At 41.0% G+C, this 15046-nt stretch overlaps 1 protein-coding gene across 1 annotated transcript in view; it reads right to left on the reverse strand.

The window, feature by feature from the left end:
* The window catches only part of FLI1 (Fli-1 proto-oncogene, ETS transcription factor), a 34031-nt gene extending 19207 nt beyond the window's left edge, over window positions 1-14824 (reverse strand). The window contains exons 1-3 of the mRNA XM_015820134.1: window positions 14613-14824; window positions 7509-7666; window positions 2281-2484 (exon numbers count right to left, since the gene is read on the reverse strand). Of these exons, the coding sequence (XP_015675620.1) occupies window positions 2281-2484; window positions 7509-7666; window positions 14613-14743 (493 nt within the window). The 5' untranslated portion in view covers window positions 14744-14824. The remainder of the gene's footprint in view (window positions 1-2280; window positions 2485-7508; window positions 7667-14612) is intronic.
* Between the last annotated feature and the right edge of the window lie 222 nt (window positions 14825-15046).

Genomic DNA, 15046 nt, shown 5'->3' on the forward strand with positions numbered 1-15046 from the left:
ATGTCTGCAAGAAAACCACCAAGCTCAGAGAGCACCAAGGACCCCACAGTTCAACCCTGAGCTACAAATATTCTCGTCTATCAAGATTGAAGTATCCCTAGCATTCCTTCTGACAAGACAAATAAGAAACGAAGCTCTTGAGCACCTTCTGCATTCAACTCAGCATTCAACCACCATAGGAAGTTAGGCCTGGAAAAACAACAAAGGCATTGCACCACAAGGGAATCATCCAGAAATCCAGAAACCAGACCGTCATTAGGCAGATGTAAGAAGAGCTGCTCGGAAAGAAGTCATTTTGGGTAGCCTGCTTAGCCTGTAAGCGGGCTTTAATGAAGAGAAGGCTTCATATATGTCAGAGTATCCCAATGACCGCCAAAGAGGACAACGGGACGTATGGCCATCCTGACTCTTTCAAAGGAAAAGGAGTCTCAAGAGAAGGCATTCTTCACAAGTTTGCAAGCTGTTGCATTGGGGTGGGGAGAAGGCAAAACACCAATTAAGTGATGCTGGGGAAATGATGCTGGTGTGAAATCAGCCATCCATGAAATAAGGACAGGGTGGAGATACAGTATTCAAGCAAAATACGTTTGAGAGACGGGCTGAAGAAAACAGTTGCAGACTGACAATTGATTTTTGAGTTGAACTGAAATGACCTGTTTGCATTTCTCCTTTCTCAGTGTTTTTGTTCCTCTTTTACCAAACAAAACAGACTTCCTCCCTAATCCATCTGGGTATATTTCTTTTTCTCTTGCTTTGCGGCTGGGCACAAGGGAAATACATCTGCTCTGCGTACAGAAAGGCTAGTCGATTAATTGTATCAGTTACAGCCGATGAATCAGTTACATCTATCTATGTCAGGGGTAGGCAACCTTGGCTCTTTGATGACTCGTGGACTTCAACTCCCAGAATTCCTGAGCCAGCCATGCTGGCTCAGGAATTCTGGGAGCTGAAGTCCACGAGTCACCAAAGAGCCAAGGTTGCCTACCCCTGATCTATGTGCATGTGTGCTGCGTGTGTGTAAACCTGTAAGTTTTGAAAAAGCACTTACTTTCTCTATTTTTAGATAAAGCTTTTATTTTATCCAGCTATTCTTTTCAAGCCAAACTACATGGGAATCTGTAGCATTTACTTTTTTAAAAAAAAATTAAGGAGCAAATTTTTGCATGAGAATAAATTACAAGTGATTTATGACTGTGATTGAGCCAGGAATTACAGTTGTAAGTCATGGCGTCATTAAGCGGGTCACCACCTGATCATGACCACGTGATGTGTGCAAGTAATTTGTCTTCTACTGTATAATCACTTCTCCAGGTTCTGCGACTTTTTTGCCTTTTATTTAATCTCAAAGCATAAAGACTTTCCCAGATTGGGAAAAATGGACAGTCAAGGAATTAGGGAAGAAAGAATGGAAAGAGCATAAGAGATAACACCGAAATCACCACTATCGTCCTTTGTCATTTCCCAACAAGAAAGGAAACTAAAATAAGGCCACCAAAAGAAAGGGCAAAGAACTTCTCAATCACACTTAGAAAAAGGTGGAAGAAAGGTAGCTACTTTGGCGATGCTACATGTTCAGCACACGATCTTGTCAACTAGGCTTGATTTGGTGCTGCAATCTTCCTGGTAGCATCTCAAAACAGAGCCAGTTTGTTGGCTTTGTTTGTTGATATTTCCTTTTGGTGTCACCCATCCTCTTTTGCTTAAATCTCCTTTCTTTGACTTTCCACAGCTCTCCAGTTGCCAACCTATGACTTCACTTCCCATATCTGGTATCCATCAGGTAGTTGGTGACTCCAGAACAATTCCTGATCATGCTGGCTTTCAGTTTAGCACCAGATGGCCCCATGCTGGAGAAGGCTGCGATACACAAAACTGGATATGGAAAGAGGTTTTCACATCACCACAAACAACCAGCCTGACACCAGATCAGTCAATTACTAAGAGAGAGAGAGAGAGAGAGAGAGATGAAAACTGTTTTTCTTACTCAAAGGAACGGCTCTTAGCTCCTTACATTGCATGAGTAGACAAAAAGAAAGCTTGAAAATGTGAGTTTCACCGATGGCATCATAAACTGGGTTTGCATTTGATGCCCAGCAATTAGATTTGTTTTTTTTTAGATTTTCATTTTTATTTTGCAATGATTTCTTTATTACAATGAAGCTTGGAAGGCTGTTCTCAGAGTTTCTTCCACAGCCAATGGAAAGACATACAAGGCAAGTACGTCAGCCGTTGGACATGTTGGACATAAGGTTAGCAAGGGTGAATAAAGTGGTCACTTACTTTCCCTGAGGTAACTGAGATGAGACAGCAGGACTTCTGTGTTGTAGAGGGAAGTGATCCGGAGGAAATCCTCCTTGTTCATCTTGCACAGTTCTTTGCCGTCCATGTTCTGGAAGAGGTTGGTATCAATCTCCATTAAGCCATATTCTTTAATAGCCCAGTCTAGCCACTGACGCACATGATCCTGACTCCATAATGTGGGATCTATCAGAAGAAATCAGAGAGGTGGAAGGATGAAAGAAGTTACATGATTGATGGCCAATACTCTTGTCAAGAAAGAGCCGTGGTGGCGCAGTGGTTAGAATGCAGTACGGCAGGCTAATTTTGCCAACTGCCAGCAGTTCAAGTCTCACCAACTCAAGGTTGACTTAGCCTTCCATCCTTCCGAGGTCGGTAAAATGAGGACCCAGATTGTTGGGAGGCAATATACTGACTCTGTAAACCGCTTAGAGAGGGCGGTAAAGCACCGTGAAGCAGTATATAAGTCTATGTGCTATTGCTATTTTCTTGTATCTCTTTTTCCAGTTTCATTTTTACTGGAGAGGAACGGTTAAGTGAAATATTACAGGATAGAGGCATGTAACTTAACTGGGCCATGGACAGGGTTAATGAGGGATTTGTGGTCTCCAACTGCTTTTCTGTCCTTGTGGTTGCTGTTGCAATCTTGAGAGTCCCCTTCAACTGTGCTAACTTTTGAGACATTTCTGGAAACTGTGGCAATACATTTTTCTAACATATCTCCCAAAACCCGTCTTCCTATTTCCCCTCCCACAAATCTCCAGAAAGTCCCAAATCTGGACTATTTCAACAAAATCTCATCCAACCTGGCGTACACCTTCCCCAAGTTTAATGAGGGGGAGGGGGGACATGATAGCAGTGTTCCAAGACCTCAGGGGCTGCCCCAAAGAAGAGGGAGTCAAGCTATTCTCCAAAGTGCCTGAGGGCAGGACAAGAAGCAATGAATGGAAACTAATCAAGGAGAGAAGCAACCTAGAACTAAGGAGAAATTTCCTGACAGTTAGAACAGTTAACCAGTGGAACAACCTGCCTCCAGAAGCGGTGAATGCGCCAACACTGGAAGATTTTAAAAAGAAACTGGACAGCCATTTGTCCGAAATGGTATAGGGTTTCCTGCCTGAGCAGGGGGTTGGACTAGATGACCTCCAAGGTCCCTTCCAACTTTATCATCATCATCATCATTATTATTACTATTAAAAACACGTACTATCAAATGGAATAGTGCAGAATTGACATCTCTACCCTTGACTAATAATCACAATTGGGACCAGAAATTCTATTGTTAGCCAAGGTGGTGGTTAATGAGTCCCATCCGGTTTTACCACCTCTTTTCCCCACAGTTGTTAAGTGGATCACTGCAGTTGTTAAATGAATCATGCAGCTGTTATGTGAATCCAGCTTTCCCTATTGATTTTGCTTGTCGGAAGCCAGCTGGGAAGTTGGCAAAGAGCAATCCCGTGACCTTGGGATGATGCAACTGTCATAAATACATTCTGGTTGCCAAGTGTCCAGATTTTGATCACGTGACTCGTTGGGATGCTGCAACAGTTATTAGCACAAATACCGGTTGTAAGTCACATTTTTCAGTGCTGTTGTAACTTCCTATGGTTGCTCAATGAATAGTTGTTAAGTCGAGGACTCACTGTAAGTACTAAATACCAAAATCATCATCCTATTAGTAAGCCTTTTTGGCTTACTTCATTACTTACTGCTGGCCCATTCACAAAAAAACTTTTGTTTTTTTCAATCCCCATTCTCCAAAGACTATAACTTATGCTTTGCTTTGTTTTCCTCCTGATAACTGATCTTTCAGATCTTTGGAAGCTAGGGATTTCCAAGCTGTGTTGTCCAAATTGTTTGAACCTTTGCTCAGCCCCTTCCAAATTTTGCACAGATGGTTATTGCAATTTTTTTGGGAGCGCTGTTTATTCGCATGTTCCAGAAAGTAGTAAATTCTCTGCAGAATGACCTCCCTGCTCAGACAAGTTTGCTTTATAAGTCTGAGTCATATTTCCAGGCTCAACTGCCTGGCAAAAAAACACACTTTTATTCCCACCCACTCACCCTTTCGTTTTGCAACTCTTGAGGCCTGCAAAGTCAATACAGATGGACTAAGGATGAATATACAGAATTGGGTTCATGACTGCGTATTAGGGGGAGAATTGCTATAAATGGTGGTGATTTAAGAATGGGACAATTATACCGATGAGGGTTGCATAAAAAATGGGAGGTAAGGAAGAAAGGTTGCTGCTGGATCATGCCAAAAGTTTTTCTAGGTCATCATTCTGTGGCTGACTCAGCCTTTGGGGACCAAATACATTATGCTATTATTAGGTCGTCATTACTGGCAAGATCATACAACTGGAAGACAGAAAAATGTCTTACTGCTTTTCCCCAAACTCCAATATGTGGGAATTCAGCCAATAGGCAACTTACAAGTCATTCTAGCTATGAATGATGGGAGTTGAAATCCAACATATTGGAAGAACATGGGACTGGAAAAAATCTGGTTGACTCATTGTCCCTGAAGTCCATTATTGTCCACCCCACCAGTTGCTCTTCAGGATTCTGGTAATCTTTTTAAACGAGCATACACCAAGTTATTTAGCCATTAAGTAGAAGCTATAGGATCATCCCATACATCATGGTGTCCTCCAACAAACAACAAAACTTAAATTGTGTCCTTGGTGTCATCCTAATGATATTGTTGATGATAAGAATTCATTAAACCTGTATGCTACCCAGCTCTCGATGATCTGGGAGGTTCACGACAATAAAATAAATGACAATAATATGAATAAAACGTAAAAATTAAAGATGAAAGATGGCCAGCATGATGACACAAAGGGGTCTCACTCTCCTTCACTGAAGGGCTGGGAGAAGAATCGAGTCTTCACGGCTCCTCTGAACAATAGCAGAATGAGGGCCATCTGGGTCTTGAGGAGACCCCATTCCAGAGGGACACTGCTATAGAGAAGTCACAGAAGTAGTTGAGAAAAGACATTGTTTAATCAAAGTAACCTGAAGAAGGCCAACCGTCCAGGATCAAACTGGCCAGGCAGATACTACAGGAAACAATGGTCCCTCAAATAACCAAATTCTGTGCCATGATGATGTCCTAGCATGGCTTTCTCAACGGTTTCATATCTGAATGCTTCAAGGATCAAACATTTCTTGTTTGAAACTGTTACCTCATTCCTGAAAGAGAATTCTAATTTTGAGTGTTTCAAGATATTTTTTTTTAAATCTCAGAATGACTGAAAAAGATCCTTTTGAACACAAGGCAGCCATGAACCTGAAATGGACAATGTTGACTTTGAGATAGCTCAAATTCAAAATGTTTGCAAACCTCCTATTTCAAAGTAACAGTGAATTTCATTCCTGCTAAAACGCAAATCCCGAAGTCATGTGCTTTTTATTACAATGGGATACTTTGTCAAAGCTGATCTATTTCAGAAGAGCCTTTTATGAGCATATAAATAAATGTTTATAAACATTTATGCGGATATTATTTGCCGAGGTCTAGAAAAAAGGTTCCTTAAATAACCTTTTGCCATTATTTTTGCTTACTGGAAAATATTAGACAATATTTGCTCTCCCACACACATTGCGGATTTTTATATATTCAACATAGATTATGTGGAGTTTTGTTAAAAAATATTATCTAATATAACTCCTCCCTTAGGGAGGTTTCTACCAGGCTTCATATATTACTTTTTTTTTTACTGAATTACTTATCATTAATGTCTGTATTTTTATCTGCATCCTGTGCTATATTTCTCATGGTTGTTATTAAAAATCCACAGCTCTGCTAAAAAAAGAAAGAGAGAGAGCCAGAACTAAACACAAGATATTCTGCACCACAACTCACTTGTCTAGTTTCTTCTCCCTATAAACGATGTCTATTAATTCTTGAAGTTCTAATTTTACTTTCACATACAGCTCAACACTCCTGGAAGAATTTTTTTCTATGACCAGTAGTAATATTTATTCATTGATTACATTTATACAGCAGTCTATCCCACACAAGGTGACTCTAGGTGGCATACAACTTCACACAAATGGTGCACAGTTGCTGCAATATGGGACATCATGGATTGTGCACAACCTGGGACCTTTAGTTGCTATTTGTTAAACATTTACTTGATGGGTAAGTCCTATTTGTCCCTACTGAGTTATATTTCTGGCCATGCATGCATAAGATCACACTATTAGTAATTTGTAGTAATGTCTATGGAGATTCTCAGTCATCCAGGTCACAGTTATCCCAAAGTTGCTTTTTCACGAGGCAACTGGACTTTCTTGGTTTTTTTTTCTTTGAAGACATTTCACTTCTCATCCAAGAAGCTTCTTCAGCTCTGACTGGATGGCAGGGAAAGGGAAAGATTTATACTCCTTGCAGACAGCCGGTCATTTGTCTTCTTTTAGACCAGTCCAGTTGCCTCGTGAAAAAGCAACTTTGGGACAATTCATAGTAAGGCCTATATCTCCATGCTGTAGATGAGTCTGCTACTCGTTTCTTATTTCCTTTTTTGTATAAATTTTATTAGTTTTTATGGGGTTAGGAATAAAGTGGGGTCGGGGTTGGGGTTGGGATTTAGATTAGGGTTAGGATTAAGGTGGGGGTTGGGGTTTTTCCAAATAACATTCTTAATATTTAGCAAACAGCATAATGTCTGGGTTCATGTATTTAACAAACAATAATAGATAATAGTTAATTATCATAACAATATATTAATTAATCACTCAATAGCCTTCTTCTTGCTAATATATATTCAAAATTACAAATCACGTTCCTTTCTAATTCGTCTTTCTAGCTATTGATAGAAATTATCCCATGTTCTAAAGTACACTGAGCCTTCTTTCTCTTTTATCTTTAAAGTCAATCTATCCATTTCTGCACACTCTAGAATTTTCTTAATCAGTACTTCTTCAGCTGGTAAGTTTTCATTTTTCCAGTGTTGGGCAAATACAATTCTTGCTGCTGTTAGTACGTGTAGTATTAAATATCTACAATCTTTCTCATAATTGGCTCCTATTATTAGTCTGCTACCCATTTCTGAAGACTCAACTCTTGATGATGTGGAGAATCCACTCTCCTGTTGGTTTGTATGCTTGATTTTTTGGGGGGAAGAATTCATACTGATTTCAAGACCAAATTTCAGTAAGGGTGAAAATATTCAAAAGAAAAGGAGGTGGTGGCATCTTACCTGCTGGAACAATGACTCTTCTCTCATTGGTGGTCATGTTGGGAGGGGGAGGTCCGTTCTTCTCATCTATGTAGGTACCATAATTCAAAGGGTTGGATTCTGGACCAGCACCAACCATTTTGTTGCATTTGTTAACACTGCAATCCACTGGAGATTCCCTGAAATATAAACACAGTTGACAGTACAATATTAACTCAGCTTTGCTTTTTGGTTTGGGATCCTCTTGCCAGCTACAAATTAAAGCCAGAGGAATATATTTCTTCAGGGCAGAAATACAGTTAGTCCTTGACTTTAGTGACTGTTCAACAGTACCAAAAAAAAGTGTCTTAGGACCGTTTTTCACACTTATGACCATTGCAGTATCCTCAAGGTCACATGATCAAAATCCAGCTGCTTGGCAAAATATTTGCGGTTGTCCTGAAATCAAGTGATCCCCTTTTGCAAACTTCAGACAAGCCAAGTCAATGGGGAAGCCAGATTCACTTAACTGCCATGTTACTAACTGAACAACTGCAGTGATACACTTAACAACTGTGGCAAGAAAGGCTGTAAAATGGAGCAAAATTCACTTAACAACTGTCTTGCTTAGCAACTTAGACTTTGGGCCCAGTTGCGGTTGTAAGTCAAGGAGTACATGCATAGAAATCATAGTTCCCTGTATCTGTACCAGGGATAGAAAATGTGCTGGTATCAACAGTGGGTAGGGTAATTATAAGAGTTTCTTTAAAGCCATTAGTGGATGATTACTCAAGTACATAAATATCTTCCCCCTACGTTACTCAACTCACATGGTAAAGTTAGTAAGAGAAGCCCTGCTTATGGTGTCACTCAGGATCTGAAGAATAAGCTGCTCCGAACCTCAGTTCCCTCCATGGATTCACAAGGGCTCAAAAGTGAGTTTCCCAAGACCCAGAAACTCATCGTCTGGAGCCCACCTCTTCCTGAGATCTAACAACTGGCTGGTCTAGACAGACCTGTATCTGATCCAGCACAGGCATTATTATAGTCGTATACTTTATCCACCAGCACAAGTCGAGATGGCCTTTCGTTTTATTATTTGGGAGATTTAGGCCATCACTATTCAGAAACCTAGGAGAGGGGATTACAAGACCCCAAGGGTCAGCAATATCTCTCTACTGAGACACATGTCTACTTCCATCCTAATGTCCATCTGACAGGTCAGTAAAAGACCAGTAGGGAAAAATATCCCAACCAGGCACAGAAGAACCTTAAACTCACAAACAAAATGTATCAGCCGGATCAAACGATGAGTTCCATATCTATCCGTACTGGTGGACAGATCAAGGTCTTCTTGCTATGCTTCATCTATGACATTTTCTCTGAATTCATGAAGCATTTTCACCTGACACAACCAACAGCCACAAGAAAAACAAGCTTTGAAAGAATCCAGTCCATTCCATAAACAGAGAAGAAGAACATGCCTGCATGGTTAAATTCCCATCTGCTGAACAAACCTGGAAGGATTTTCCAACAGAGAACTTTAAATTTGTTTGCTAAGGCACAGAGTCGGAATTATTCTAGCATAGTTATCATGGCTGGGAGATAAACGTTCTGCTGAGATATTCAGAGGCAGACGGTAATTTTTTCCTCATGTCTTTTTGGGGCGAAGGATTGCTTGGAAATGGAAATAAGATGTATAACTTACACATGTTAGAACTTAAGATTGTCCTATTTCGCCTACTGTTTTTCCAGGCAAGGAACCAAAGGCAGTCTTTAGAGAGGCAAATTGCTGATCATTTTAATGTCCCCGTGACAGGCAGAAAAAGGTTTAAGCAACAGCAGCAGGGAAGAGAGAGAGAGAGAGAGAGAGAGAGAGAGAGAGAGAGAGAGAGAGAGAGAGAGAGAGAGAGGAAGAAGGAAGGAAGGAAGGAAGGAAGGAAGGAAGGAAGGAAGGAAGGAAGGAAGGAAGGAAGGAAGGAAGGAAGGAAGGAAGGAAGGAGAACTAATTTCTCACTGGTGACAGACATTCTTTGTGTCAGGTGTTAAAAACTATAATGGTTTTGGGAGTACAAAATGTTTGGCATCAAGGGGATTATAGTCTTCTTCAAAGCACAATTTGATTGCCAATGGACCAATGTTGAGAGACAAGACAGAATGTCATTAACTGCTACTATGTGGTAGATATATGTGTTTAACTCTACCTGGATCTAAGTCAAGCTTTTCCAACTTGGTGCTGCCCAGAGATATGGGCTTTGGAATAATTTTGTGCATTTCTGCATTAAGCAGAAATGGATCAGATAAATAGATAGATAGATAGATAGATAGATAGATAGATAGATAGATAGATAGATAGATAGATAGATGATAGATAGATAGATAGATAGATAGATAGATAGATGGATAGATAGATAGATAGATAGATAGATAGATAGATAACCTTTATTGTCATTTTTTACTGTGGGCACAATGGCACACATTAAAAATGAAATTTAGTACGCTTGCTCTCAAAGCATACACATATATAACACACAGTTAAACATACTATATACAACATATGTATATACTGTACCTACACCCTTACATATAAGTAACATATAAATATTAATCACAGATGATCTATGAAGTCCCTTCTAACATGTATCTTACACGAATCCAAGAATTCCTAGCCAGCTTAATTAACCTTGGAAATATTGTCTGAGAATTCTAGAAATTACAATCAACAGTATGTCTGGAGACTGCCAAGTAGGTAAAATCTGGTCTAGGAGGGACCTGGTTCTAGAGATACTTTGCCATAGTTAATAACCACTGCAGTTCATTGGACTGCTTACTGGAGTATAGAGGTTGAACTACTGGCCTCGGATTGGTGACACCCAGATTCATGTCCCAACAACCATGAACCTTATTGGTGATTTGAAGGAAATCACTCGTTCAGCCCAATTTACTTCATAAGGTTGTTGTTACAAGGGTAAAATGAAGTTTCAATCTGAACAGCTAGGAAGTTTCAATCTAGTACAGCTATATTAGGAGGTCTGACAGAAATCAGACTTTGATTTGAAAATTATCCTCACCCATAAAGGCAGTCCAGACTAAGTCTAATTGAAGATAAAGGTTCACCACAGATCTGAGACCTGCATGGACCAAGAAGCTGTCCATTCATAAAACGTACCCACAAGATCCACAACTCTGATGCATTTCTATTTCAAATACAATCATTTTTCCTAAAGGTCCATCTACACTGTGCAAATCCCAACCTTCCTTTTGACTTCTTTTTCTTTGGGGACAATAAAGCAGAAGCAGCCATTTTAGCTGCACAGCGTGGGGAACATGCCAATGAGGCCTCCTGAGCTGGGGTACAAGGATAGAGATGCAGGCCAACTTATCAGTCCGTTGAAGGATGCTTGGTGGGCAGACATGAAATATTTTGGAGAAAAGATCTCATGTCAGCCAGGATTAAAGATGGGAATGTCTTTCCAGGTAACATTTGGAAACCACGTTTAACATATAGAACAGGGGTCTCCAAACTTGGCAATTTTAAGACTTGTGGACTTCACGGTTGGGTGGGGAGAATTCTGGGAGTTGAAATCTACAAGTCTTAAAGTTGCTAAGTTTGGAGACCCCTGATATAGACAATCAAGAGATAAGCAGATATTTTATCCCAGTAACCCCCATGCCCCCCAAAAGGAAAGCAAGATAAAGGGAAGGAATTCCACAGATGATAACTAGTTAAGGCCATTTGATATATTACATATAAAAAAATACCTCTGATATCAGTATACTGTATGCCCTGTTGCACACTCACACTAGGTTTTATGGGGCATTCTTAAAATGTCTGCACCAATAAATGCAACATATAAAAGATCCTGGTTTTTGAAATAAAGAGTATTCTTCCGCCAGCATTAAAACTCAGTGTATCTCAAGAAAGCTTGAAGAATATTTGAGAGCTCATTAACAAATTAAAAACTGGGGCAATAAAAATAATAGCATGAGTTACCACTGAACCATGTCAATTCTAACTCTCAGCATTTCTGTATTTTTGTATTTTGAAATGGAATTAATTGGCATTCAGAGAGAAGGGAAGAGGATTTCGTTATCCTTATTGTTCTTATTCTTATTACCTAAGTGATCTGCTTTGCGCCTCCTTTCTAATTGATTTTACACACGAGCTTTCCCCCAGAATCCTGGATGAAGCAAGTTTGGGGAAAAAAAGAAGCAGTACTTGAGGTTAATGGAAAAAATAGAAAAAGAGGGTGAGTGTTTTCTGGAGCCTTCCCAGCTGGCTTGGAGATGTAGGGGGAGAAGGGGCCACCATCACCCCCATATGTGCATCTTATTTTATTTTTTTTGTTTCTAAGTCAGGTTCACTGCTCTTTGAAAACAAGGAGTAACCAAAGAGCCTGCATAACCTAGACTTCTGCTTTGGAAAGTGTTGGTCAGAAATCAAGTGTCCAGTCTTTCCTGCAGCCCAGGCTAAAATGACCAAGGAAATCTGTGCAGCACAAAGTAGTCAACCGGAACTGGGCAGATCCCAGCCTCTGCCCATATTTACAGCAACACCAGCACTGTGATGTTGTACACCATTCACAAGGCAAGATTTGTGTTGGGCAAAGAGGGAAAACTCTATTTTGAGGGGTCCTTGGTGCTCTCTCAGTTTGGTTGTTTTCTTGCAGATGTTTCATTACCCAAACTAGGTATATCATCAGAGTAGCACTGATGATGTTACCTAATTTGGGTAATGAAACATCCGCAAGAAAACAACCAAACTGAAAGAGCACCAAGGACTGTACAGTCGTCGTCGTCGTCGTTGTCCTCCTCCTCCTCCTCCTCCTCCTCCTCCTCCTCCTCCTCCTCCTTTTCCTCCTCCTCCTCCTTCTCTACCCCACTCCCTCTATCACCGATGAGGTTACCTAGTTTGGGTAATGAAACATCTGCAAGCAAACAGCAAAGCTTAGAGAGCACCAAGGAACTCTCATTTCAACCCTGAGCTACAAATATTCTCCTTTATTGGAAACACTATTTAAAAACTAGAACAGGTAAAAGCAAATATTGGTTGTCTCTATCAAGGACTGGAGATGGGACAAAGGCAGCATAATGAGGCTACATCCTTTAAAATTATAGCATCTTCATGCTATAGCAAATAGGAACTATAGATGAGCCTGTAGAATCAACAACTATTGTTCTGCCAGAATAATAGTAATGAGGACAGGAATTACATCACTGCATGTTGATGAAAGGGTGATGCTACCAAGATGCTATGTGATCACTCATGGGGAAAAGGCATAAGCCAGACAAAAAGTCAAGATGAATTAAGCCACACACATGATGTGGGAGAAACCATGACATAATCTCCTGGTTTTAAGAAAAACTCGTAACACGTATATCTACGATCCCAATATGAACTCAAATCTTAAAACTGATGGGTTTCTTTTAACCACTTTTCCTTTTTGCTTTCTTTCACCTCCAAACTGGTCCTTTAGCAGAAAACTTGGGAGATGGTTCATGCACTTATATTGGCAGTAGAGAAATGCCGCATCAATGATTCCAACTTTCTACACTATTTAAAATTTTGAAAAAAATGAGGGGGTTCTGTGCAATCCTTCATCTCACATAACAGCTACTTTGCACCTTACTCGTGCGTCATAAAAAGGGTTTATTTCCTATCGCCTCTCCTGAAATTATGTTGTCTTAAATTAATTTACTCTCACTAATTTCTACATTGGGATCATCACTGCAAAGCCTTTGATCTCAACCTCAGTCCTTCCATCCTCATGACCTGTTCAATCTCCAAAGTCTAACCTTTTAACTAATCAATTAAGCATTTGTCCCAGCCTTCTTGAGGACATCTTTGTGCCAACAGTAATAATCCAGTCCAGACCTGCATTCAAAAATATTTATCTGTCCCCTAGGTGGGTAATAATTTTAAACTGGTTTGGCTTGCCCAGAATTACATATTGTCCCCATTATGTGCCAGTTATTGTCTTCTGATCTGCCTATGGCTACTGCTTCTTAATTTTCTCATATCAAGCAGAGATACAGCTTCATTGGGAATAGGGATGTCACAGAAGGTTAAAGAGCAACGAAGGAATGTGTGCATGGTTGCAAAAGGAGGAGAAGTCAAGATTCTGAAACAATTCTTGGGCCATGGGCTAAAGGTGTCATAAAAGAGTAAATGCATGCTTTTATTCAAATCTGGCTTAAGGAAAGCTATGCAATGCATACTGATATGACAAGAAATTGCTTTTCCATCATTTCTCTTGATAATGGTTTTATGAATGGATTTGTTTGTGCATTTGTGTGCGTGTATAAGAGAAAGACAGAGTGTCTCTATGTGAAAGGTTAATGAATGGAAGAGAGCCCAGCCATATAATATGTAACTTGCCCCCAATCTCGTCATCTTTCCAAGCTTCCCTGTGTCATCAAGCTGTATATATCCACTTAGCTACCATAGAAAGTCTAGAACAGACATGTCAAACACAAGGCCCGGGGGCCGGATGCAGCCCGCGAAGTGGTTTCATGTGGCCCGCGAAGCCATCATGGAAACAGTGAGGGAACGGCCCCCACTGTCTTGGCCCTGGCTGGCCGGGAGCCAATGTACAATTTTGTGGTGGCCATCTATGCTGAAACACATTCAGTCTTAGCGTCACAAGGCCGTCTAGAAACAGCGAGGAACCAGCCCCTGCCGTGTTGGCCCCGCCCCCTGGGTGCATGCTGGGGAAGTGTCACCCTTTGTGAGGAATGAAGAAATGGACCATGTCTTGGCGCTTGCCTCGGTCCCACCCCCTTCTGCCAGAGACCCTCAGATCTGTCCCACTCCTGCCCAGGCCACCACAGGCACCCTTGATGTAGAGCTGGCCACGCCCACCCAGTAGGCCACACTCACTCCATTCACGCCCACCAAGTAGGCTGCACTCACCCTGGCCACACCCACCCCGCCCCCTGAGGGCAACCACAATGCTGATGCGGCCCTCAGTGAAATTGAGTTTGACACCCCTGGTCTAGTACATCTGAGATACAAAATTTTTACTCCTTCTAGATGGCAGCAAAGTTACAACTATCTGTATATCTTTGCTGCCATCTGGTGGGTAACTGGATATTTGTAGCCCTGATAAGATGTCATGCTGCAGATAGGCACTTGTCCATCCTTACCTGGATCCATTCACATGATCATATTCCCTCTTAACATTGACGCGCACCGGCTGATTGATCCACTCTTGCTGGGGCGGTAAAGGGTTGATCTTGTGTGGTTGACCATAATCCGGGTTCCCTGAGGCTGTCATGTCTGCTTTGGAAAGGTGAGCACCAGCTCCGTAGGTAGAATCAAAGAGTGACTGATCTTCACTCACCACTGAGAGAGCCTCCTAGATATCAACAGGAGAAAGAGAAATTAAAGCAGGTGTTACACCTAGGCTAGACATTCAGCTTACATCTCCTTCTCACAGCTGGCAAAGAGATATCCAGAAAGGCTCGATCTAAAACTGGCATTCACCCCAGAGTTGCAAATTGAACCAGAATCTTTTGTGCTTCCATCTAACCACTGAGCCAAACTTGTGGGTTTTTCACCTCGATCTGAGCACGCTGGA

Source organism: Protobothrops mucrosquamatus, unplaced genomic scaffold, assembly GCF_001527695.2.
Source record: "Protobothrops mucrosquamatus isolate PMUCROS unplaced genomic scaffold, P.Mucros_1.0 scaffold1075, whole genome shotgun sequence".
Taxonomy (NCBI): Eukaryota; Metazoa; Chordata; class Lepidosauria; order Squamata; family Viperidae; genus Protobothrops; species Protobothrops mucrosquamatus.